The following is a 26,534-nucleotide window of genomic DNA, read 5'->3' as shown; positions in this document are numbered from 1 at the left end:
AAGTCCATCTCCAGAGAACTAGATTTGCCTTTGTCCACAGTGCGCAACATTATCAAGAAGTTTGCAACCCATGGCACTGTAGCTAATCTCCCTGGTCGTGGACGGATGAGGAAAATTGATGAAAGATTGCAACGCAGAATAGTCCGGATGGTGGATAAGCAGCCCCAAACATGTTCCAAAGACATTCAAGCTGTCCTGCAGGCTCAGGGAGCATCAGTGTCAGCGCGAACTATCCGTCGACATTTAAATGAAATGAAACGCTATGGCAGGAGACCCAGGAGGACCCCACTGCTGACACAGAGACATAAAAAAGCAAGACTACAGTTTGCCAAAATGTACTTGAGTAAGCCAAAAGCCTTCTGGGAAAACGTCTTGTGGACAGATGAGACCAAGATAGAGCTTTTCGGTAAAGCACATCATTCTACTGTTTACCGAAAACGGAATGAGGCCTACAAAGAACAAAACACAGTACCTACGGTAAAATATGGTGGAGGTTCAATGATGTTTTGGGGTTGTTTTGCTGCCTCTGGCACTGGGTGCCTTGACTGTGTGCAAGGCATCATGAAATCTGAGGATTACCAAAGGATTTTGGGTCGCACTGTAGGGCCCAGTGTCAGAAAGCTGGGTTTGCGTCCAAGATCCTGGGTCTTCCAGCAGGACAATGACCCCAAACATACGTCAAAAAGCACTCAGAAATGGATGGCAAAGAAGCGCTGGAGAGTTCTGAAGTGGCCAGCAATGAGCCCAGATCTAAATCCCATTGAACACCTGTGGAGAGATCTTAAAATTGCTGTTGGGAAAAGGTGTCCTTCCAATAAGAGAGACCTGGAGCTGTTTGCAAAGGAAGAGTGGTCCAAAATTCCGGGTGAGAGGTGTCAGAAGCTTATTGATGGTTATAGGAAGCGACTGATTTCAGTTATGTTTTCCAAAGGGTGTGCAACCAAATATTAAGTTAAGGGTGCCAATACTTTTGTCCAGCCCATTTTTGGGGTTTTGTGTGACATTATGTCATATTTGCTTTTCTGCCTCTGTTTTATATTTGTTCCAATACATACAAAGGGAATAAACATGTGTATAGCAAAACATGTGTTAATGCAATACCTTTTTTGTGTGAAATACTTGATTTTCAGGAAAAATATCAAGGGTGCCAACAATTTCGGCCATGACTGTATGTGCGACCTGTGGGCATTGAAGCCCACGCTTCTGCTGCCGCACATGTTTTACGAGAGCGGCAACACGTTAAAGGGGACATGTACTGTGGAAACCAAGTGACCAAGAAAGGCAAGTGGAGGACAAAGAGCTAGTTGCCACTATTGCCTGCGGTCTCCTGCAGGATATTTTATCAGTTACTGGCTTACTGTATCCTTTATTTCTGTATTTCTGGGTAGAGTTGACCATCCTAGTTGACTAGCTGGACTTTGCTTCTTGCTAGAGTTGCACTCTCAAGGACTGATAGAAGAATAATCATGAAATGACAGAAGAGATGGAGGAAGCTTAGAATGTATGAAACTGAAGCAAGGGGATCCTTGCACTGCAGGTCCTCAGTTACAGCTTCCTCTTCAACAGCAGCACAGTAGTGACCACACCAAATCTCTCAAGACTAGCTGACAACTTTGAGGCTCAGATAGACAACTTTGAGGCTCAAGGCACAAGAGAGCCTAGACCCAAAACTTGCGCTGTTTAACCTCTTGCCGTCCGCCTGCTGTTTATTAACGGCAGGACGGTGGCACTCCAGGGGCGGGTTGCCGTTCATAAATGGCACCCGCCATTTCTAGCTGTGCGCGCTCCCTGGGAGCGCGCAGCACCACGATCCGGTGCCCGCTGTGTCCTCCGGACACAGTGAAACACCAATCGCCGGACGTGAGCTCTGTACGAGGTCCCGATCATGTGATCACTGATTGGCCAATCAGCGATCACATGCAAAGTAGTAAGCAAGATGTCACTTGTGACATCTTGCTTACTACGTGTGAAATCTGTGAATGATCACAGAGGTCACATGGTACAGGGCCATTCACAACAGCCTTGTACCATGTGACAAGCTGTGACCAATCACAGCTCACTCAGTATTTCTCAATGGCTGCAAGAATGCAGTCAGAGAGAAGGAGAAATGATTGATTTTACATCCTATATGGGTGTAAATGCAATCACTGTAAAAAAAAAAAAAATCATCAGCCCCCACAAGTAGTTCAGTGTCACCATGGTGCCACTGTACTGCTAGGGTGACAGTATGTAAAAAAAAAAACAAAACTAATATAAAAAAATTAAATAATGTTTAAAAATTATAATTTTTTGTTATAAACTAATTTGGCTTATTTTTTCTTTTTTTACTAAAAATATAACGGAATACATTTTGGCCAAGATTTATGATGAAAGATTATTTATTTGCAAAATTTTATAAGAAAAACACTTTTTTTCAAAATTTGTGGACATTTTCATTTACATAACAAAAAAAATTTAAATCCCAGCGGTGAATAAATACCACCAAAATAAAGCTTTATCTGTCTCAAAAGAATAGTAAAAAATTCATTTGGGTACAGTGTTGCATGACCGCGCAATTGTCATTCAAAGTGTGATAGCGCTGAAAGCTGAAAATTGCCCTGGACAGGAAGGGGGGGGGGGAAAGTGTCCGGACTGGAAGTGGTTAAGAAGAAGAAATTTAAGACGGATACAATTTTTAGGGTACTGCTTTGAATGCTTTTAACGTGCATTTATTTTGTTTTGCACCGACCAGCTTGTGCATATGAACACCACTTTTAGTTTTGTTTAGTTTTTGTTTTGTTTTTTTTCCCCAGTCGTGTCATTTATGACAATAAGGAAAATGTGTTTTGATAGGAATTGATTAAAGTCAGTGTGAGTAAAGCCATACCTCGGATTCCTCCTAATATGTCCATAATATGAAATGACGACCGCCCATATTGGTGTTGAGAAGTAATCAGTATTGGACAGGGGCGGACTGACCATTTGGAAACTTGGGCACTGCCCGGAGTTCAGTAGGGGGCCCCATGAGATGCCCCTGGTACCTTTTTTCATAGGCTTTTTTGAGTTTGGGCAAGGACACAGGGGCCCCATGATCCCCTATTGTGGGGGGTGGGGCACCATGAGTTGTCAGTCCGCCCCTGGTATTGGATATTTGAATTCGCTCTTGTTTGTGTTTTCTTCTTTTTTTAAATCCAATATATAATAATAATAATATTTTGGTATGTTATGAACTTATATAATCTATTTCTCTGAATTGCAGGAGGACAATGCTGATCTTAAATGTCAGCTGCACTTTGCAAAAGAGGAATCTGCTTTAATGTGCAAAAAGCTAACAAAGTTGGCAAAGGACAATGACACAATGAAGGATGAACTGATGAAGTACAGGTCCATGTATGGAGATCTGGATGGCTCATTGTCCATTGATGAACTCGCCAACACTCCACATTCTAGGGAAGCTGAGCTGAAGTCTCATCTCAAACTCGTCGAAGAGGAAGCTAACCTCCTGAGTCGAAGGATAGTGGAACTTGAGGTTGAGAATAGGGGTTTAAGGGCTGAAATGGATGAGATGAAAGTCCACACTGATAGAGAACATGGTCAAGATTCAAGATTTTCTTTCTTGTCTGGAGAATCGGGGGACAGTTTTGTGGAGCTCAGAAGGCATCTGCAGTTTGTGGAGGAAGAAGCTGACCTTCTCAGGAGATCTATGATGGAGTTAGAGGACCAAAATAAGCTACTGATGAATGAGCTCAATAAATACAAGTCTGACCATGACCTGGACATCACCTTGTCGGAGGACAGCTGTTCTGTCATTAGCGAACCTTCTCAAGAGGAACTCACAACTGCCAAACTGCAGATCAGTGAACTCAGTGGCAAAGTCAAGAAACTCCAGTATGAGAATAGGGTGCTTCTTTCAAACCTTCAACGCTACGATCTGGCATCATGTCAAACCACCAAACCCTTCATGGAGACGGACGCTGAGGCAGGAGATTCTGCGCAATGTGTCCCGACACCTCTCTGGCGAGAAGGACCAATTGGTGGAGAGATGGATAGTACAGATTCAAAAGAATGTGCTGAGAAGGGAACGACCAAGTCTCCAGAAACTTCTCACACATCCCCATCCTGGTTACCAAAGATTAAAGAGCTGGAAAGTCTCTATGGCATTCGAGCACAAGTGGAATTGATTAACAAAGCAATAGAGGTTTTGACATCCTATGCCAATGGGTTTCCATCAGGTGTAAAGCTCTGCACAAATAATGACTGCGGGGATCTCTTGTTGACAGAAGCTATTGATAATAGTGAAGTTACGAGCAACTCCAAACTGATCAGTGCCATTTTTAGTAGACTTGGGGTGTTACAACAGGAACTACATAGTTTTACCAAGAAAGTTGACGCTCTTGGGGAGTCTTACAAAGGACAGCAGGATTCTTCCTTGTCACTACCAGATACTACCCATCAAGGTACCTCCAACGACTCTTCCAAGAAAGAGAACATCTCCGGTTTACAGGTGAGTGCTACATGCATTACCACGCTAAACCCCCCTCCCCCATCCCCCCCACAGCAAATACTCTCGACTTGCCTTGCCTGCTTAATTGATAAACCCACCCATAGCCTACTTACACCAAATAACTAATCTTTAACCGCCTGCATGGTAATTGCACACAAGATAGGATTCTGCGCTGAGAATGTGCAAAAATGCAACTTTTGGTAGTTCCTGTATGCAGTAGAAGACAGCTTAGATAGAAAAGTAGCACTTTTAGAAACAAACATCGGTGTAGCGATCATCCATACAATGAGTTAAGCTTGCATTTGTGTTGTGTGTGAAAATATGAAGTGTATGGTACAGTATGTAAGAAGATCCATAATAGTCCCTCCTCTTACTGACAGTGCTCCAGTCCATGGTCATTCCATGGGAGGGACTACTATGGATCCTCTTATTTACAGTTTCATACACTTCATATTTGACACACAAAATACATAACTATCGACACCACTGATGACTTCCCAGAAACGTTGTTACACTTTAAGTCAAGAACTTCACTTAGTAACGCAATTAAGTGGGTTTTTTTTTGTTTTTTATTTTTTTTTCATATAATTTGTTACTAGATGTAGTTCTTGATGTAACCTGGGTATGTTTTTTTCTTTAAAGTGAACCTACAACAGTAAAATCCGTCTGTATGAAATAAAGCATGCTTGTTATACTCGCTGTTGAACCTAAAGGGGTTAATCCTCCGCATTGTGTAAAAAGGTTGTTTGATCCTGTCTTCTCTGATCCTCCCCTTCTTCCAGTGTCCCCCTCTTATCTCCTGATAAGCCATATGGTGTGGCGTCACTCTGCACATGCAGAGTGTGTATTGTTAGAGAGGGTTTTTGGTTTTTTCTTCTTAGTAGATCCCGTCCCTTCTATTGTCCCCAGTCCATCTGCTTGTAGCACAGAGCCCTGGGGGCAAACTGCACATGCTCGGTTTGGTGTATTGCTAGAGATTTTTTTTTTTTTCCTCTTGGGAGAGTGCATGTGATAAGTACAGGGCCGATCAGTGCTGTCCAGACAGAGGATCTGGCTTTTGCAGCATTATTGGACTATCAGGGGAGAATGAGAACTCCTCCTACAAGCTTTAACCAGTGCTCTGCTGGACACTGATAGAAGTCACAAGACTGCTTTATACTGCTGATGAGAAAAGGTATTTAGCAGTTTCTAGTTAATAAAATAAATGCATTTCCATGTTTTGTGTACTGTGGGAGATATAGTGAATGCGGGGTCCAGAGAGAGCGGATATAGTGAATGCGGGGTCCGGGGAAAGCGGATATAGTGAATGCGGGGTCCGGGGAAACCAGATATAGTGAATGCGGGGTCCGGGGAGAGCGGATATAGTGAATGTGGGGTCCGGCGAGACTGGATATAGTGAATGCGGGGTCCGGCGAGACTGGATATAGTGAATGCGGGGTCCGGCGAGACTGGATATAGTGAATGCTGGGTCCGGGGAGAGCGGATATAGTGAATGCAGGGTCCGGGGAGAGCGGATATAGTGAATGCGGGCTCCGGGGAGACTGGATATAGTGAATGCGGGGTCCGGGGAGAGCGGATATAGTGAATGCGGGGTCCGGGGAGAGCGGATATAGTGAATGCGGGGTCCGGGGAGAGCGGATATAGTGAATGCGGGGTCCGGGGAGAGCGGATATAGTGAATGCAGTGTCCGGGGAGAGCGGATATAGTGAATGCGGGGTCCGGGGAGAGCGGATATAGTGAATGCGGGGTCCGGGGAGACTGGATATAGTGAATGCGGGGTCCGGGGAGACTGGATATAGTGAATGCGGGGTCCGGGGAGACTGGATATAGTGAATGCGGGGTCCGGGGAGACTGGATATAGTGAATGCGGGGTCCGGCGAGACCGGATATAGTGAATGCGGGGTCCGGGGTTTAGGAAGACTTTACATTTTAGATAGAGAGTAAGGTATAGAACCTCTAAATTTTTAAGTTTTCATTAGGACAGGAAGTGAGGGAAAATCTTAATAGGGCTATATGCCAATAAAAATTCAATAGAAATTCTAAACCTTTCTCACTCTATCCCAAACTTTGTTGGAGCTCAATGTTAATAGTTTCAGAAGTTTGTCTTTTTGATTCGTATTGATTGGGTGGGAAGGGAAATGTAGTGTACATGTATATGTGGTATGTGTAACTGGCAACGTAAACTTCAATTTTTTTTTTTATGGATATGGTAATTTGGCACTTTGATTTGGTTGAGATAATTTGATATGGTTGAGATTTGGCACTTGCACTATTTAAAATGACCATCCAGCGTCAGTGCCAGATTGCTCACCACACTATCATAGTCCCACTAGAAGTCACTGATCACCATTACCAGCATAAAAAAAATAAACAAAAATTCCAATATATATCCCATAGTTTGTAGATGTTAGATCTTTCACACAAACCAATCCATACACACTTATTGGGATTTTTTTTCTTTCTTTTTTTACCAGAAATGTAGCAGAATACATTTTGGCTTACATTTATGAAGAGACTTGATTTCTTTTAATTAGATATGCTTTATAACAGAAATTAAAAAAATTTCTAAAGTTTCAGTCTTTTTTTTGTTTATTTATTAAAAAAGAAAACCTAATGGTGATCAAATCCCACCAGTAGAAAACTCTATTTGTGAGTAAGAAAAAAAAAAGGGTAAATTTTATTTGGGTACAGCGTTGCATGACCGAGCAATTGTCAGTTAAAGTGCTAAATAGCAAAAAATGGCCTGGTCATGAAAGAGGGGGGGGGTTCTGGAGTTGAAGTGATTAAATAGGTTTGCTTCATTGTAATCTTTTGAGGTTTATCACACGCCCTAATGCCGGCCATAGACGGGGCGAAAATTGGCTGATGATTTGCGCACCATTAGTGGGTTAATTGGTTGGCTGTTTTTCAGGGTTTTGGCACTTTTTTTTTTACCGTTAAAGTTGGGAAAAAAAATCGGCCAATTTTCCCAGCAATGATGGGCAAATCGGCCGATCGTTTTACTGATAAAAAATCTGCGCATGAGCAGTTACCTGCAAGAAGAATTCCAGACCGCTATTATATTTGACATGAAAAAGTATTGCGGTTGCAACAATGTATCTATTTGTATCCAAATAAAACCATCTGTATCTGAAATGGATACAAATGGATACATTGTTGCAACCGCAATACTTTTTCATGTCAAATATAATAGCGGAGCTCTCTGCAGGGACAGAAGTAATTAAATGCCGGCCGTAGACGGGACGAAAATCAGCGTGTTTTTTTTGGTTTTTTTTTTACCATTGGTGGTAACGTCGGCCTATTGAACGACCGATTTTTCGTTTTTGTTTTTTTTTTTAAAAAACGGCTGGTTTTCGACCCGTCTATGGCCTGCGTAAGGATCCATAGTACAGCTCTATGAAAATAATGATCTCAAAGAAGGATGCATTCACAGCTCAGAACACGAATGCCTTCCATGAAAGTAGACAAAGCCTCCCGGGTGTAAAATGTTTCTATAGTCACCCTTCAATTTCCGTAACAAACACATACACTGGTACAAATAAAGGCTTTGATGCCCTATGACTGTCAGACAAGATGGGCCTAGAGGTCTCTCCTTTAGATCTGCCAATAATGTGACATGGTAGGAGTTCACCCTGTTAACCACTTTCCCAGCAGTGGGGGCCCCCGGGGCTCAGCTATCTTTTATTTATATTACTGTTTATGGAATAAAGATGCTGCGGCTTTGTGGAAATTTCAATTCAGGACTGAAAATCCTATTTCACAAGGAAGGGCTGGATGAGTGCCAATGTAATAGGGAGACGGAGAAGTCGGTGAAAAGGATATCAGATCAATGAGCATTTCACGCTTGCGACTCCACTCTTTCCCATTTGGCAGACTACCAATGTTGTAGCCGGAGGTTCTACAGTGGCCTGAATTGGATTGCAGCAGATTGGAAGTGGCCAAGCAGCGTAATCATTGCAGCGTGAGCCGCATTAGAGGGAATACACGGATCCCATTTGTTTAAAGTGGTTGGCTTAAGGTGCTTAGTATACATGAAGTTAAAAAAAAGAAACAAACAGAACCAAACAAAGCAACACAACAGAACCAAACAAAGCAACACAACAGAACCAAACAAAGCAACACCACAGAACCACACCAAGCAACACCACAGAACCACACCAAGCAACACCACAGAACCACACCAAGCAACACCACAGAACCAAACCAAGCAACACCACAGAACCAAACCAAGCAACACCCCAGAACCAAACCAAGCAACACCCCAGAACCAAACCAAGCAACACCCCAGAACCACACCAAGCAACACCCCAGAACCACACCAAGCAACACCCCAGAACCACACCAAGCAACACCCCAGAACCACACCAAGCAACACCCCAGAACCACACCAAGCAACACCCCAGAACCACACCAAGCAACACCACAGAACCAAACAAAAAAAACCTGTGTGCAGCAGTGCCTTCCCCTCCCAGGACTTGTAGATTCTCATTCACAGAACACCGTGAATGAATGACGTGGCCGTGTGGACGGATCCCCTCACGGCCACTTTGTTTTGAAGACTTGACCGCTAGTATGGGGAACTTCTCCCCATACGTCTGTCACAGGGAGGGGGATCAGGCGGTGGTTGCAGTACTGGGAACATGTTCCACCATAAAAACTTTTAAAAAATTTGACAGCTAGCGGTGGGGGAGAGGATCCCCCCACTAGCTGTCAAAGCGGGGGGCCGATGCATTTCTAACATGTTACACCCAGAATATAGATGTAACTTGTTATGAAAGGTGAACTTATCCTTTAAAGAAAAACTTCAGCCTTTAGAACCATTTTACATGAGATCGGTGACGCAGGCAAGAGAAAGGAGGATATACAACACAGACTTCAAGAAGACTAAAGCAAACGTAAAGATTAAATGTACATTTGTACCATGTATACTTACCGGTTATTTTACACTTGCTAGATTAACCCCTTCACACCTGAGGGGAAAACAAATCTTAATGCCCAAACACAGTTTTGCAACGTTGACCTGCGTTAGTAAAACTGTCCGTATCATCACAACTACTTTGTACATCCAGGTGAATTATACCGCGTTTTTTTTTTTTTCAGGACAAATAGGGCTTTCATTTGGTGGTAAATGGTAATGGATATCTCCTGATTTTTTTTTTTTTTAAATATATATATATATATATATATATATATATTATCGAAGGAAAACTGGCCCAAAATAGTAAAAAAAAAATATTTTTTTTTAAATTTAGCTGTGTGTTTCTTGTTACTACCATAACCTACCACCAAAGAACAACCCAAAATACATTTTCCAGCTCTCAACGATCGCAGCGATACCATATATGTGTATGCTATTTGTACCCGTAGTACAGCCCAGAAACAATAGTGCGCATTTTTGTGGTTTTGTTTTTTTTAACCTAAAACACACTGACATTGACAATAACTGACACCAATTAAAAAAAAAAAATCCTGACCTTGAAACACTTACGCTGGCACTGAATTAGATCAAACCTTGATCTAGTTCTAGGTATTTTTTCTCAGGAAGAAAACAATAAAAACATATTCTGAACCAATGGACTGCAGACATACTACAGGAGATGACCAGAGACTGCGGACACAGTACAGGAGAGATGACCAGAGACTGCGGACACAGTACAGGAGAGATGACCAGAGACTGCGGACACGGTACAGGAGAGATGACCAGAGACTGCGGACACAGTACAGGAGATGACCAGTGACTGCGGACACAGTACAGGAGATGACCAGAGACTGCGGACACAGTACGGGAGATGACCAGAGACTGCGGACACAGTACGGGAGATGACCAGAGACTGCAGACACAGTACGGGAGATGACCAGAGACTGCAGACACAGTACGGGAGATGACCAGAGACTGCAGACACGGTACAGGAGAGATGACCAGAGACTGCGGACACAGTACGGGAGATGACCAGAGACTGCAGACACGGTACAGGAGAGATGACCAGAGACTGCGGACACGGTACAGGAGAGATGACCAGAGACTGCGGACACAGTACGGGAGATGACCAGAGACTGCGGACACAGTACGGGAGATGACCAGAGACTGCGGACACAGTACGGGAGATGACCAGAGACCGCGGACACAGTACGGGAGATGACCAGAGACCGCGGACACAGTACGGGAGATGACCAGAGACCGCGGACACAGTACGGGAGATGACCAGAGACCGCGGACACAGTACGGGAGATGACCAGAGACTGCGGACACAGTATGGGAGATGACCAGAGACTGCGGACCTTTGGGGAGTGGGTACCCGAATTTGACAGGCACCGGCTCCCACTTGTCCTTGCAGAGTTGTCCTCTCTCCCCGTCTTCTGGGACACGTGACAGGTGCCAGAAGACTGCTGGACCATTCACTAAGTGCAGAGGTTCTCGCACATGCGCAGTGGGCACCCGGCTGTGAAGCCACAAGCTGTCATAGCCAGGTGCCCTCACTAAAGATGCCGGTGCCGGGGAGCGAAGGCGGTGAGGACAGCGCTGGACCAAGGAGCAGGTAGGACCAAGTAGCAGGTTCTGCTGCACAGAAGAGCCGAGTGGCCATCCCTGGTAACACGTCAGCGGCCGGAATACCACTCCATATTTGCTCCATAAGACACACAGACTTGGTCCTATGGAGTGAAATATACGGTAGGTATGATTTCATGTGACCTGAGGCCAGCAATCGCCTTCTTTGCAAACGCCTCATCTACAGCTACCCTGGCGGGGCCTGCGACCTGCTTTTTATGGCTCCTGAGAATAAGACGTAATTGGTTAACAGCAATAAAATCTTTGTATTGCAATAACCGCGTCTCAGTCCATTCACCCAGACCGGCCGCACCCCCGGGCTGTAGTCACTACTAATTATTGAATGCGATTACACCCCGGTGTGCTGCTTTGTTCTACCAGACATGAAAGATTAGTGGGATGAAAGCTCTGCTTGTATAGATTTGCAGATCCCTCTGTGCTCTTCTGATTTTCCATACTTTCTTCTACACACCAGTAATATATTCCATTCAGTAGATTGCTTGTGACTGGGAACGTGAGCAGCGACTCCCATCCTACTAGATTTGAAGGTGTTTTCATAGTGCTTAGTAATATGATAATACAGGGCTAGGTATAATGTTTTATAAATGGATTTTCCAGGCTACAGGTTATGCATTTCAATGAGCTTCTGATTCCATCCAGAAAACATTGCTACAGTACCCAACCCTCTCATGGTCAGAGGTCTGTAAAGCCCAGGCCAGGTTGATCAGGGTCAGTTGGGCTCACATTCACACGGTTTCAGAATCATGTGCTTTTCATTGCGATTTTACAGCGACTTTAGACGAGAGCAACTTTAATACAACATTGGCTCTGTCCAAGGACGATTGTTTGTGCTCTGCAAGGTTGCATGTATATCATTCAAGTGTGACTTTCATGTGACTTTGGAGGGTTTACATTGAAGTTTATGGCCCTCAAGTCGCATGAAAGTCGGGGCAAAGTAGTGCAGGAACTTCAAGTCGCTGTGACTTGGTTGCACAGATCAGGAAGGAATTTTTTTCCCAGCAGGAGCAAATTGGATCGTGCTTTGCTGGGTTTTTTTGCCTTCCTCTAGATCAACTATGGGTGTAGGATTATAACTTTTTTTTTTTTCTTTTTTTTTATGGTTGGACTGGATGGACTTTTGTCTTTTTTCAGCCAGACTAACTATGTAACTATATAAATGGTACTCATTGGGAAACATGGGGTACAACTTGTAATGCATCTTTGGACCCCAAAGTCGCATGACCAGTCGCACAGGTGTGAATGGGCTCTTAATTTTTTTTGTGTGTGTATGTATATGTATATATATATGTGTGTATGTGTGTGTATATGTGTATATATATGTATATATGTATATATGTGTGTGTATATGTGTATGTATGTGTATGTATGTATGTATGTATGTGTGTGTGTGTGTATATATATGTGTATGTATGTGTGTGTGTGTGTGTGTGTGTGTGTGTGTGTGTGTGTGTGTATATATATGTGTGTATATGTGTATGTATGTGTGTGTATGTGTGTGTGTGTATATATATATAGTGTGTGTATATAAGAATGGGTTCACCCTGTTGTGTGTGTGTGTGTGTTCTGCAAATGACTTGGCCCCCCGACTACGTTTGTCCCGAGCACTCCGTCACCATTGGACGCCGTGGTATTTATGTGTAAGGTGAAATACAAACCCGTGATTTAAATTGTGTATTCTGAAGACTGTCGTTACATTTCTCGTCTTTCTACAGTTACCAGAACACAATATTCTTACAACTCTGCTCCTTTCAATGTGATGCAGAGTCCCTGCAGGCTTGTCCCATGTTCTCCTTGGCTGTAAAGGTTTTCCTCTTCGTAGTGGGAGCTCCTTGTGTTCCATTGTTCCAGTGCAGGCTTGTCATGGATATGTATTTCTTCATCAATTATGCAAAGGGAGTGTTGTAGAAAGACCGATGGGTGACATTAGGGATCCATGGCCTCTATTATGACTGGCCCAGGTTTCTGTAGGCTTGGGAGTATTTAGCACAGTAGGTTTCTGGCTGTTCTCACAAGATCTGGGCAGGTAGGCCCATAATTATAGTACAAGTTTCATGTGGATAATATGCAGAGTCAGAACCACCGCAATACAAAGAACAGAATGTGTACAATGTAACAACCGCAATAATCAGATTTCAGTGTACAAAAACCAGGTTAACGCGTTACTAAACCCCGGACCCTGCATTAATTATATCCGCTCTCCCCGGACCCTGCATTAATTATATCCGCTCTCCCCGGACCCTGCATTAATTATATCCGCTCTCCCCGGACCCTGCATTCACTATATCCGCTCTCCCCGGACCCTGCATTCACTATATCCGCTCTCCACGGACCCTGCATTCACTATATCTGCTCTCCCTGGACCCCGCATTCACTATATCCGGTTTCCCCGGACCCTGCATTCACTATATCTGCTCTCCCCGGACCCTGCATTCACTATATCCGCTCTCCCCTGGACCCTGCATTCACTATATCCGCTCTCCCCGGACCCTGCATTCACTATATCCGCTCTCCCCGGACCCCGCATTCACTATATCCGCTCTCCCCGGACCCCGCATTCACTATATCCGGTTTCCCCGGACCCCGCATTAATTATATCCGCTCTCCCCGGACCCGGCATTCACTATATCCGCTCTCCCCGGACCCGGCATTCACTATATCCGCTCTCCCCGGACCCGGCATTCACTATATCCGCTCTCCCCGGACCCGGCATTCACTATAGCCGCTCTGCCCGGACCCCGCATTCACTATAGCCGCTCTCCCCGGACCCCGCATTCACTATATCCGCTCTTGTGACTATCTGTGTCCAGCCAAGCACTGGTTAATCTTGCAGGAGGAGTTTTCATTCTCTACTGACTGTCCTATGAGGCTGCATGACCCCTGACCCTCTGGACTGTGCTGATCACATGCACCCTCCCAAAGAAATATTTAGTAAATAGACTGCTAAATACCTTTTCACATCAACAGTTAGAGCAGTCTTATGACTTCAGCAGCTCACTGGTTTAAAGTTTGTAGGGGGAGCTTTCTTTCTGCTCTAGGAGGATGCAGAACCCCTGACCTCTATCTGGACAGTGCTGATTGGCCCTGTGCTGATCAATGCTCTCTCCCAAGAAAAAAAGAAAAAAAACCTCTCTAGCAATACACACTTAACTGAGCATGTGCAGGTGGCTACAGGTTGTCAGTCTGGACATTTGAACAAGAGGAGGGGCAGCGAAGACAGGATCAAACAGCCTTTTTACACAATGCAGAAGATTAACCCCTTAGGTTCCACAGTGAGTATAACAAGCATGCTTTACTGCATCTACAGACTGATTGTACTGTGGGGGGGTTAGTAACACTTGAATGTTGAATTCTGCTTGGTTACCATTGGATGGATATGCCTCGCAGCTGCGTTGGTGATAAAGGACTTAAAGGGGCTCTTCACTCTAGAATAAAAAAAAATTAAGTCAACTGCTGCAAATCCTGTAATTGCAAACTTTAATATAAGGACCCTTACAGGGGTGTGGACATTTTTTAAAAAACTACTTGTCCAAGGGACTAAATCAGGGTCCCTATCGGGTCGTCCCTCATGGCAATCTACTTGTCTTGATGAGGAATGTCTGGGGCTGTTAGAAATGAGAGGGGCTTTATGGCGACTTAACCCCTAGAACTAATGGCCCCCGCCCGCGGGTCCACATTCATCTGTGTGGGTGGTGCGGATTTTTGTGCGGATCCGCAGCGGCACCACCCGCACAGATCTGAGCCTAGCCTCAAGGCACTTCTCGTTTCGGGGGTGACCACGCTCTGTCACTGTCTCCCAGTTGTTCTCCTGTGTTGTCACTCTCTTTCATACCTGAACCTGACCAATCTACTTCGCGGGTTCCGTCATTGCAGGGAAGGGATTGTCAGATGTTACGGCTGATCTGAATGTGGCAAAACATTGTGTTCCACCCCACAGACTGTCTGCAAACTCTGGCCTAGATCTCCCCAGCAGATTGCGCAGCTCTTCGGGCGGAATTGTAACTTTGCCCCAGTCAGTTTGATTGTTTTACATGTTCTTTTCATAAGACATATGGAAGGCATCACTCGGCATATTGAGGTGGTTGGAAGCACCAGCAACATTATTCCCCCCCATGTAACAGCAGATGTCTGTTCCGATGAACGTGTTCCACTAATGACTTGTACAGAAGCAGTGCAAGCTGTTGGGTTCCTTACTTCATTAGATCTCCGCAGATTTTGAGGATGTCGGCACTGCAAGGACCGGTGAATCTGAATGCAGGTTGGCTTATAGATAAATCAAGCGATTGCTAAAGTGTTACTAAACCCCCAGCAGTACAATCAGTCTGTATATACAGTAAAGCATGCTTGTTATACTCACTGTGGAACCTAAGGGGTTAATCCTCTGCATTGTGTAAAAATGCTGTTTGATCCTGTCTTCTCTGAACCTCCCCTCCTTCCAGTGCCCCCTCTTATCTCCTGATAAGACATATCGTGTGGCGTCAATCTGCACATGCTCAGTTTGGCGTTTGAGAGTGCATGTGATCAGTACAGGGCCAATCAGCACTGTCCAGATAGAGGTCAGGGGTCCTGCATCCTCCTAGAGCAGAATTAAAACTCCTACAAGCTTTAACAAGTGCTCTGCTGGACACTGATAGAAGTCACAAGACTGCTCTATACTGCTGATGAGAAAAGGTATTTAGCAGTTTATATTTACTAAAATAATTGCATTTCCATTTTGTGTGTACTGTGAGAGACCATATATAGTGAATGCAGGGTCCGGGGAGAGCGGATATAGTGAATGCGGGGTCTGAGGAGAGTGGATATAGTGAATGCAGGGTCCAGGGAGAGCGGATATAGTGAATGCGGGGTCCGGGGAGACTGGATATAGTGAATGCGGGGTCCGGGGAGACCAGATATAGTGAATGCAGGGTCCGGGGAAAGCGGATATAGTGAATACGGGGTCCGAGGAGAGTGGATATAGTGAATGCAGGGTCCTGGGAGAGCGGATACAGTGAATGCAGGGTCCGGGGAGAGTGGATATAGTGAATGCAGGGTCCGGGGAAAGCGGATATAGTGAATACGGGGTCCGAGGAGAGTGGATATAGTGAATGCAGGGTCCTGGGAGAGCGGATATAGTGAATGCGGGGTCCGGGGAGACCGGATGATAGGAATGCGGGGTCCGGGGAGAGAGGATATAGTGAATGCGGGGTCCGGGGAGAGCGGATATAGTGAATGCGGGGTCCGGGGAGAGCGGATGATAGGAATGCAGGGTCCGGAGAGACCAGATATAGTGAATGCAGGGTCTGGGGAGAACGGAAATAGTGAATGCGGGGTCTGGGGAGAGCGGCTATAGTGAATGCGGGGTCCGGGGAGAGCGGCTATAGTGAATGTGGGGTCCGGGGAGAGCGGCTATAGTGAATGCGGGGTCCGGGGAGAGCGGCTATAGTGAATGCAGGGTCCGGGGAGAGCGGCTATAGTGAATGCGGGGTCCGGGGAGAGCGGCTATAGTGAATGCGGGGTCCGGGGAGAGCGGCTATAGTGAATGCGGGGTCCGGGGAGAGCGGATATAGTGAATGCGGGGTCCGGGGAGAGCGGATATAGTGAATACGGGGTCCGGGGAGAGCGGATATAGTGAATGCGGGGTCCGGGGAGAGCGGATATAGTGAATGCGGGGTCCGGGGAGAGCGGATATAGTGAATGCGGGGTCCGGGGAGAGCGGATATAGTGAATGCGGGGTCCGGGGAGAGCGGATATAGTGAATGCGGGGTCCGGGGAGAGCGGATATAGTGAATGCGGGGTCCGGGGAGAGCGGATATAGTGAATGCGGGGTCCGGGGAGAGCGGATATAGTGAATGCGGGGTCCGAGGAGAGCGGATATAGTGAATGCGGGGGTCTGTGGTTTAGTAACACTTTAACATACAAAAATTGAAAAATGATTACAACTTAACCAGTGCCGACCGCCCTATAGCAACTGCTACAGGGCAGCATCATGTGTATATATGTGATTCCGCTCTTCCGCGTAGGGGCATGCGTGCGCACCACATCTGCTGTGATTTGTCACAGCAGAAGCCAATTAGCGAGTGGCAGCCAATGGATGACCGCTGACACTGATCAGTAAAGAGACACCCTGAACAGAGCTGTAAACAATACAGAGCTCCGTCCTGTCAGCGGGGATGTGCTAGATTTTGTTTCCGTGCAAAGCAGGGAATAAAATACAGCACACCCCTTAGTAAAACACTTGAAAGTAAACACAAAATCACTGGTTAGGCACACCATTAAACCTTTTGATCGCCCTGGATATTTAACTCCTTCCCAGCCGGTCTGTTTAATACAGTGACAGTGCATATTTTTAACACTGATCACTATATTAGTGTCACGGATTTCCACAAAGTGTCAGTTAGTGTCTGATTTGTCCGTGGCAATATTGCAGTCCTGATATAAGTCACTGATCGCTGCCATTACTAGTATAAAAATAAATTCAAGTATATATTTCATAGTTTGTAGACGCTATAACTTTTGTGCAAACCAATCAATATACGCTTATTGGGAATATATATATATATATATATATATATATATATATATATATATATATATATATATATATATATATATATATATATAATATTTTTATATATATATATATATATATAGGGAGGTTTATCAGTACCTTCCATAATATCTGATTGAAAAGCTAAAAATATTTTGCTGTAGCTTATCATTTATCATGTGGTATTATTGTCTGTTTTTGTGTGAGGCATTGTTTCGCTAGCCTCGTTCTTGTATATTCCAATACCCTGCTATAAGATTCCACAAGCTGAAATCTTGCAGAGAACCAGTGGAAATTGGGCTTCTGCATAAGGAGTGTAAATGCCATCATCTCACCTAAGGGGCTCTGCTATTTGACACCATTCTTCAAGCTCGGGAATTTAGAGAACGCATGTGCTGTTGGGATCGGACGTTTGACAGCACAGAAACCGTCACACCAGAACAAAAACCAGTCCTCTATTTTTAAACATTTATAAGTAGATATCCTGCCCAAGAGCGGGCGCTACATGATACCTATTATTACCTTTCTGTAGCAAGTTTTGTGTGTGCTCTTTGTCTTCCTTAGTTAGGTTTCACTTTGCTGCTTGGGGCTTAATGTCCCTCGTGCCCTTCCTTCATTTTCCATCCCCTTGTCCAGTGAGAATATTCCAGTATCGCCTTTTTCCTTGGTAAGAAAACAATGTAAGTAAGCATGGCCTGCAGTGGAGGCTTCATACTCAACTGTTCTTCCAGTCTTTCCTCTCTTGAAAAGCTATGGCCTCTTCACAATCGATGCAGTGCCGGGTTCTTCTACCGTTTCCTACGTCTCTATACAGTAGTGATGTAGACGGCCGGAGAAAAAGCTACAGCACAAGTGAGGACACAGGAATTGAACAACCTCCAGAAATGTTTGAATATGAAGGTTCTTCAGGTGTCTTCAGGATTGTCCAGCATGGATGGCTTCCACAGCCATATACAACTCTGAAATCTCAGCTTGTGCCATGTAGAGCAAAGCAGCAGGTTCGCTTTGTTGTGGCCCCACTGACAACACTTTACCTTTCCTCACTGCTCAGCTGTTCTAATTTGTTGTTGGAGTGAAGAAAAATATCTGATACTTCCAGGTACGGCAGAGCATGTGACCAACTCGGACGCTCCTGACCTCTCATGTAAAGGTCATGGTGCTTTTGTTGTTGGTCATTTGGACACCCAGAGCTGTCACATTTGAGCAGATGGTTCTTAGCCCTTTGTGGTCTACTGGTCGTGACTGGAGCAGGCCATAGACTATGCGATTTTCTTTCCTGCAACCAAGAAAATTGGTTAGTTCTCCCCAACAACACAGTCAGTGTTGATGGAGGAATTCTTCCCGTGGAGCTATTGTGTTTTCCCAGCTGGGGGGGGGGCTCGAGTGCTGCCGATCCTGCCGTGAGAGTACAGTGATTATTGCTAGCGGCTATAGCCACTGGCCATAATCACATGAAAAGTCCCACAGGCTGGTTGTACCCAAATCGTACAACAATTGAATTGGGTACAATCGGCCTGCTCATAGATGGTTCAGATGTTTGCCGGTCCGTGCTGAACTGGACAAGATTCAGACCATCTATGGCTGTGGTTTTGAGTGGTGCTGACCCTGCCGTGAGAATACAGTGATTATTGCTAGCGGCTATAGCCACTGGCCATAATCACATGAAAGTCCCACAGGCTGGTTGTACCCAAATCATATAACGAATGGAGTACAATCGGCCTGTTCATAGATGGTTCAGATGTTTGCCAGTCCCTGCTGAACTGGACGAGATTCAGACCATCTTTGGTTTTGAGTGGTGCTGACCCTGCCGTGAGAATACAGTGATTATTGCTAGCGGCTATAGCCACTGGCCATAATCACATTTAAAGTCCCACAGGCTGGTTGTACCCAAATCGTACAATTGAATTTGGTACAATCAGCCTGCTCATAGATGGTTTAGTTGTTAGCCGGTCCCTGCTGAACCGGACAAGATTCAGACCATCTATGACCAGTTTTAGAGCTTACACTGGGCTTCCTCTCACTTCTGTTGGCTGAGGAATGAGAAGATAAGTGCCGTTCATAGTGCCAGCATTAAACTGAACTATTGCTTTGTACTTCATAGGCAGGGCACTGGTTCACCTTTAAAGGGTTCTTATTGGACCGGGGAATGAGAGTTTGTTTAGCCCAGAAGTTAGGGAAGCAAAGTGCCAAGAAACAAAGTGAGACTAAATCCATGTTTCCTGGCTTATAAAGATGATGATACTCTTAGGCCTCGGCTCTCGGACAGCATTTTAAATGACTGACATATTGAATGGCCACCAGGAGGAATGGATGATTCTCGCCAGCGGAGCTGTAGCCAAAATAGATATGCCTTAAGTTTATATATTTTTATACCCACAGTCCCGACTGGTTGTCTTTAGGGTAAAGTTATATTTTTGATACACCAAATGGCCAAAGGTTTGTGGACACCTGACCACCACATCTGTATGTGCTTGTTGGACATTCCTTGCAGCTTTACCTTCATCCTCTCTTTTTGGGAAGGCTTTCCATAAGATTTTGGAGTGTCTTCAATCAAAACGGCCTTTGTGAGATCCGGTACTCATGTTGGATGAGACCACCTGGCTCTATGCAGGCCACTCAACTTCCTCTAAACCTAGTCGTGTTGAGTCGGCGTTCTGCTTAATCATGCTGGCACAGAAAAGAGCCTTCCCCAAATTGTTGCCATAAATTTTGGAAGTGCACAATTTTTTTACATTTCGTTGTACACTGTAGCATTATCCCACCGAGGACACCTGAATTCAATAATTTGGCGGGGTATGCACATGCTTTTGGCCACATAGTGTACGTAGGTATTGGTGATAGTTGCAGGACTAGCGAGGAGAAATTGGTAAACAGGTCAATAGACAGCATGCTCCTTTTCCCCAGAGTTCTATTTACCTGCATGATGCCAGATTGTAAAGCTAATATTCCTGTACTTCCTGCGCCACTCCCCCCCCCCCCCCCCAACCCTAAACCTCGCTCCCCTGTTCACTGCATGGGCACCATAACCGGTGTTTGCACATCTTCTTCCCTTCTTTTTCTCTTCCTGTCTTTTCTCTCCCTTAACAACCCCCCAGCCCACGTGTCTACTCATTGCGTGTTTTCTTTTCCTCTCCACCTTGTCTTTCTCCTCCGTCGCCAAACTCTTCTTTGTTTTCCTCCTTTTTTTTATTATGTAATTTTTCTTTCTCCGTAAACCTTTATTTTGTCCTTTTTACCATTTGGGACCCTTTTATTTCATTTTGCGTCTTTTTTTTTTTTTTTTTTTATTCTTTTCTACTTTGTTCCTTCTTTATTCCTTCCCTTGGCCTTTCTCGTTCTGTTCTTCATTACTCGCCCATGCATGCAGCAGCCCGAGTGTAGGAACTGTCGAGAGAAGGAGACATCTGGCTGGGAGAAGATGGATGGGGACCACAATACTGACCACACGAGAAGCTATAAGACCTATCAGCCTGAAGACAACGAGTCCTATGCAGCAGAGGTAGGTGACGGTGCATTCTTTATCTGCCTGAAAAAAGAAGTAAACCCTCTTGTACTGCAGTTAGGTTTTAGATCATGAAATAACAAGTATATCCCTCACTTTGAAAAAATGTTGATCTCATTCATCATAAATGGGAGCTCAGCTCACCACAGTGCATCAAAAGACATATATAATACATTGCGATAAAAGTATAATGTACTTTTTTTTCCATCTGTTGTGGTACATTGGTGTCCCATTCATAATAACTGGGCTGCCTGGATTCAATGTGTATTAACATTGGTATCCCATTCATAATAACTGGGCTGCCTGGATTCAATGTGTGTTAATGTATGTAATAAATCACTGCAACGGAACACTTAAAGCGGAACTACGCTGATGTTCAAAGCAAACTCCCCTATCCATCCATGTGTCCATGCTTTATATTGCTGAGAAATCACTTTGAAAAACACTCCCCCTAGCATTTCTGTCTGTGGCCATCTTGCATAAGGGCAAATCATTCATGTAGCATTTACTTCCTGGAATCCATCTGCCCCTTAGCTCAGGCAGGAGGGTTTGCGCAACCCTCTGGGATGCATGACATTATTTGCCTAGGACTGGAAACCAAGAAGTAACTGAAGAAATGTAAAAAAAAAAAAAGTTTAAAATAAGTAAATATGATATACTTTCCTATCTCTATAAACTAATGTTCGCAGCATAAGGATTAAACATGTCAATGTTGACTGAGGGAGTGAAGTTCCACTTAAGGTGTGAAATAGCCACTTAAATGGAACCTTATTAAAATGTCAAGAAAAATTTCCTTTATCTGCTTTCCAACTTCACGTCTTCTCCCCTGACAGAAGCCCGATTTGTAGGCATTTCCAAAGTTGGGCTCAGTTGCCAGTGAGTGAGCCTGGAGGAGGTGGGTATCAGCTTGAGGACTCCTGCAATTAAAGGGGAGTTTCATTCTCCCCTAAAAAAAATGGTTAATGTTTAGTGAGAGCGAAGTTCTGCTTTAAGTGTGAAACAGCCAAATGGAACCTAAATGAAATGTCCAGAAACATATTATTTTTTCTTTATCTGCTGTCCGACTTCTCTGCTTCTCCCCTGACAGAAGCCCGGTTGTGGGCATTACTAAAGTTGGGCTCAGTTGCCACCGCCCCCTGCTAAGTGAACGAGCCTGGAGGAGTGGGGTATCAGCTAGAGGACTCATGCAATTAAAGGGGAGTTTTTTTCCCCTCCCCTAGAAAATAAAAATAAAAAAAAAAATAGGTTAATGTTTATTAAGAGCAAAGTTCTGCTTTAAGTGTGAAACAGTCACTCAAATGGAACCTGAATGAAATGTCCAGAAACATTTTTTCTTTATCTGCTTTCCAAGTTCTCTGCTTCTCCCCAGACAGAAGCCCGATTGTGGGTATTACTAAAGTTAGGCTCAGTTGCCATCGCCCCCTGCTAAGTGGACGAACCTTGGGGGGGGGGGGTTCAGCTAGAGGACCCATGCAATTAAAGAGGAGCTTCAGTCTCCCCAAAGAAAAAAAATTAAAAGTCAGAAGCTACAAATACTGTAGCTGCTGACCTTTGTTAAAAGAACGCTTACCTGTCCAGGGACCCAGCCCTCTCCTCACCTGAACCGGTTCTTTGCCGTTCTTCGGGTCCCCGGCATCAGCAGGTTTCCTAAGGGAAACCGGCTGTGAAGCTTTGCGGCTTCACAGCCAACCTCCCCCCTGCGCATGCACCAGCCACGCTGCGCTTCGTGAACGGTCCTGCGACCTTCCCAAAAGGTTGCAGGAAGGGATCTTCCGGTGGATCTGCTGTGGCAAACCAACAGCAAATGGGAGAGTATAGTTGGCAAAACCAAGACTGGGGGGTTGGAGGAAGGTTGATGGAAGTAGCACTGACTGTGGCCATTTTTTTTCTTTTTTTTTTTTTTTTCTTTTTTAAACTTGACATTTCTTGAAGACCTATTGGCCATATTGGGTTTAGGCGGCTGATTGCGTTGTGTTGCACTTAGAAAAAAACCAGTAGTAGTGTAAACCGGCCAGGTAGGAGAATGGGGCATTAGGCCTTGTCTTGTGGTGGGACTGCGCTGGAATAGCCGCCCAATGCAGTCCTACCGTCCCTGGTGTCCCCTGGCCCTAACGAAGGAGGCTTTATTTTATCCATGTAATGCCGAGCTATAAGATCAGGTTTTCCCCGGAGTACTTTATTTTTCCATCAGTATAATAATCAGCATTAAAGGATGCTGGCTTCTGCTTCATTTGCTGCTGTTGCACCGACTTCACGCTGGAGTTCACCATCCCGGCTCCTGCATACGTAATCGCTGCTTTAAATAGTTCGTAGAAAACATCCACTCCTTTCTCTGCTCAGCAACAGCGATACACAAAGGCCGAATGGAACGCTGTCAGCGCAAGTCTATTGCCTATTGGCCACGGCGGATGTTGTACAGCCTAGCAACTCTTTTGCGGTTGCCTAGCAACCTTGTTACTATCCGAAGCTCTGTAAGGAGAGCTGGACCAATCGCAGAGCCGATTAACTCTTTCCTTGTCGCATCATTCAGTAGGTCTGCCTTTTTTTTTTTCTTTCTTTTTTTCCCCGCCCTCCATAAACAATTCACCAGTAGTAAGACTTTAAAACGATGCAATGTTTGTCAATATCATTTTTGCATGTATTTTATATCGGTGGACAAATGGGACGGATTTATTTGTAAAAAAAAAAATTCAGCAAACTGTCTTATGAAAGTAGTGCAGATAGAGGCCAAGTTGAAAAATGATGCATTTTAATTTTTTTTAATTTTTTTTAATTTGTTTTGTTGGGTTTTTTTGCTGTTTTTTGTGACTAATGTCCCGTATACAATATGAAAATCATACGAAAATGTTTAGTACAAGGACCAATTGTCTGATAATCGGATCGTTGGTACGCAGCTTTCCAGAGCCAATCACGACAATTTATGCGACCATATCCAAAGGGACAAGTGCAAAACGTTTTCTCATTTGATACCAGATCTATGGCTGATTATACTGCTACAGGGCTGCACGGGTGTGCAAAATCACGTGTGTATATATACGTGATTTTGCATTTTCCACGTAGGGGGCGGGCGCGCCCTACCCACACCGCCATTCACGGCTGCAGCTGTCAGTCACCGGGTCCCGCCCGGTGATTGCCGAGCATCCCCAGGGAGGAGAACTATGTAAACAATACAGTTCTCCTCCCTGTCAGCTCCTGCACACTGCTTTGGATGGCTGTGCACAGCACAGCCATCCAGAGCAGTGTGATTACCGTGAAGCGCGCACACACAGAGCTTACGGTGAAACCGCACACAGGCAGCTACGGATGTCAAACACCGGGTCCCGGACGGAGATTCCCCTTCTGGCACTCGCCGATGGTCATGGAAAGCTGATCTCTCTCCTTCCAACAAGGATATGCTGCTATGTATTCCTCTGCACACAGTTAACCCTTTGATCAACCCTCATGTTAACCACTTCCTGTCTAGTGCCATTAGTACAGTGTCAGTGCTTTTTTTTTTTTTTTTTTTTTTTTTTTTTTTTTTTTAGCATTGATCACTATGTTGGTGTCAGTTCCCCCCAGTGTCAGAATGCCTGCTGCAGTCCCGCTATAAGTCGCTGATCGCCACCATTACTAATACAAAAATAAATGCCAATATCTATACTGCCATTTGTAAATTCTATAACTTTCACGTAAACCAATTAATTTACACGTATTGGGATTTTTTTTTTTTTGCAAAGACACGAAGCAGAATACATTTTGGCCTAAATTTATGGTGAAATTTGATTTTTTTTTTTTTAAATTTTTTTTTTTACCGGATATGTTTAATAGAAAAAAGTTAAAAATATATATTTTTTTTTTTTCTCAAAATTGTCGGTTTTTTTTTTTTTTATTTCCTTATAGTGCAAAAAATTAAAATTGGACAGGCGATCAAATACCACCAAAAAAAGGCTCAATTTGTGGGGAAAAAAAGGTCATACATTTAATTTGGGTGTAGCCTTGCATGACCGCGCAGTTGTCAGTTAAAGTAACGCAAAAAATGGCCTGGTCAGGAAGGGGGGTAAATCCTCAGGAGTGAAAGTGGTTAATCAGTACAGTAGTCGTCCGAAAATACAGTACATCACTTTCTAAATTCTTTGGAGCAAAGTTGTAAATGGCTTTGTATATTGATGTTAATATTTTGAATTTTGTTTGTTGGGCAATGGGAAACCCAGATATTATCTTGCAAAAGCTACATTGAGATTATTACTGTTCTGTGCATAGTGCTTGTAGAGAGCAGACCTGTAGGAGGGACTCGGCAGTCCCACTTACTGCAGACTGCCTGCAGAAAACTACAGGAGGGGAGAGAGACCAGTCACACTGCACAGGGAGGGAGAGCAGTTGTAAGTGGTCTTTAGTATTCTACAGTTGGGTCCATATATATTTGGACACAGGTACAAGTTGAGATTTTTTCAGGTCATTACCAAAACATATTCAAGCTATAGTCATATAATGGATATGGGCTGAAAGTGCGCACTCCCAGGTTTAATTTGAGGGTATGTACATCCAAATTGGAGGAAGGGTTTAGGAATTACAGCTCTTAAGAGTAACCATCCCCCCTTTTTCAAAGGACCAAAAGTAATTGGACAATTGACTCAAAAGCTGTTTCACGGCCAGGTGTGGGCTACTCCTTCGTTATTTCATCAATTAAGCAGGTAAAAGGTCTGGAGTTAATTCTAAATGTGGTATTTGCATTTGGAATCTATTGCTGTGACCCCACATCATGCGTTCAAAGGAGCTGTCCACGCATGTGAAACAGACCATTGTAAGGCTTCAAAAACAAAACAAATCCATCAGAGAGATCGCAGCAACATTAGGAGTGGCCAAATCAACAGTTTGGTCCATTCTGAGGAAAGAAGAACGCACTGGTGAGCTCAGCAACATAAAAAGGCATGGACGTCCACAGGAGATAACCGTGGTGGATGATCGCAGGATCCTCTCTATGGTAAAGAAAAACCCATTCACAACATCCAGACAAGTGAAGGACACTCTCCAGGAGGTGGGCGTATCATTGTCAGTCTACAATCAAGAGAAGACTTCACAAGAGCAAATACAGAGGGTTCACCACAAGGTGCAAACCATTCATAAGCCTGAAGAATAGAAAAGCCAGATTAGACTTTGCCAAAAAACATCTATAAAGCCGGACCAGTTCTGGAAAAGCATTCTTTGGACGGATGAAACTAAGATGAATCTGTACCAGAATGATGGGAAGAAAAGTGTGGAGAAGGCTTGGAACAGCTCATGATCCAAAGCACACAACATCATCTGTACCACATGGTGGAGGCAGTGTGATGGCATGGGCATGCATGGCTTCCAGTGGCACCGGGTCATTGGTGTTTATTGATGATGAGACAGAAGCAGCCGGATGAAGTCTGCAATGTTTACAGATATACTGTCAGCCCAGATTCAGCCAAATGCAGCAAAGCTGATTGAACGGTGC

At 44.5% G+C, this 26,534-nt stretch overlaps 1 protein-coding gene across 1 annotated transcript in view; it reads left to right on the top strand.

Moving 5' to 3' along the window:
• Nucleotides 1-3,238: 3,238 nt before the first annotated feature.
• The window catches only part of LOC149431257 (microtubule cross-linking factor 2-like), a gene marked incomplete at both ends in the record, with an annotated part of 52,476 nt that continues 29,180 nt past the window's right edge, over nt 3,239-26,534 (top strand). The window contains 2 exons of the mRNA XM_089665747.1: nt 3,239-4,483; nt 20,945-21,076. Coding sequence (XP_089521873.1) covers nt 3,239-4,483; nt 20,945-21,076 — 1,377 coding nt within the window. The remainder of the gene's footprint in view (nt 4,484-20,944; nt 21,077-26,534) is intronic.

This window comes from Staurois parvus, unplaced genomic scaffold, assembly GCF_062004578.1.
Source record: "Staurois parvus isolate SC_StPar_1 unplaced genomic scaffold, SC_StPar_1.0 ptg002321l, whole genome shotgun sequence".
Taxonomy (NCBI): domain Eukaryota; kingdom Metazoa; phylum Chordata; class Amphibia; order Anura; family Ranidae; genus Staurois; species Staurois parvus.
The sequence above is the reverse complement of the archived record's forward strand: the minus strand, read 5'-3'. Positions and strand labels throughout refer to the sequence as shown.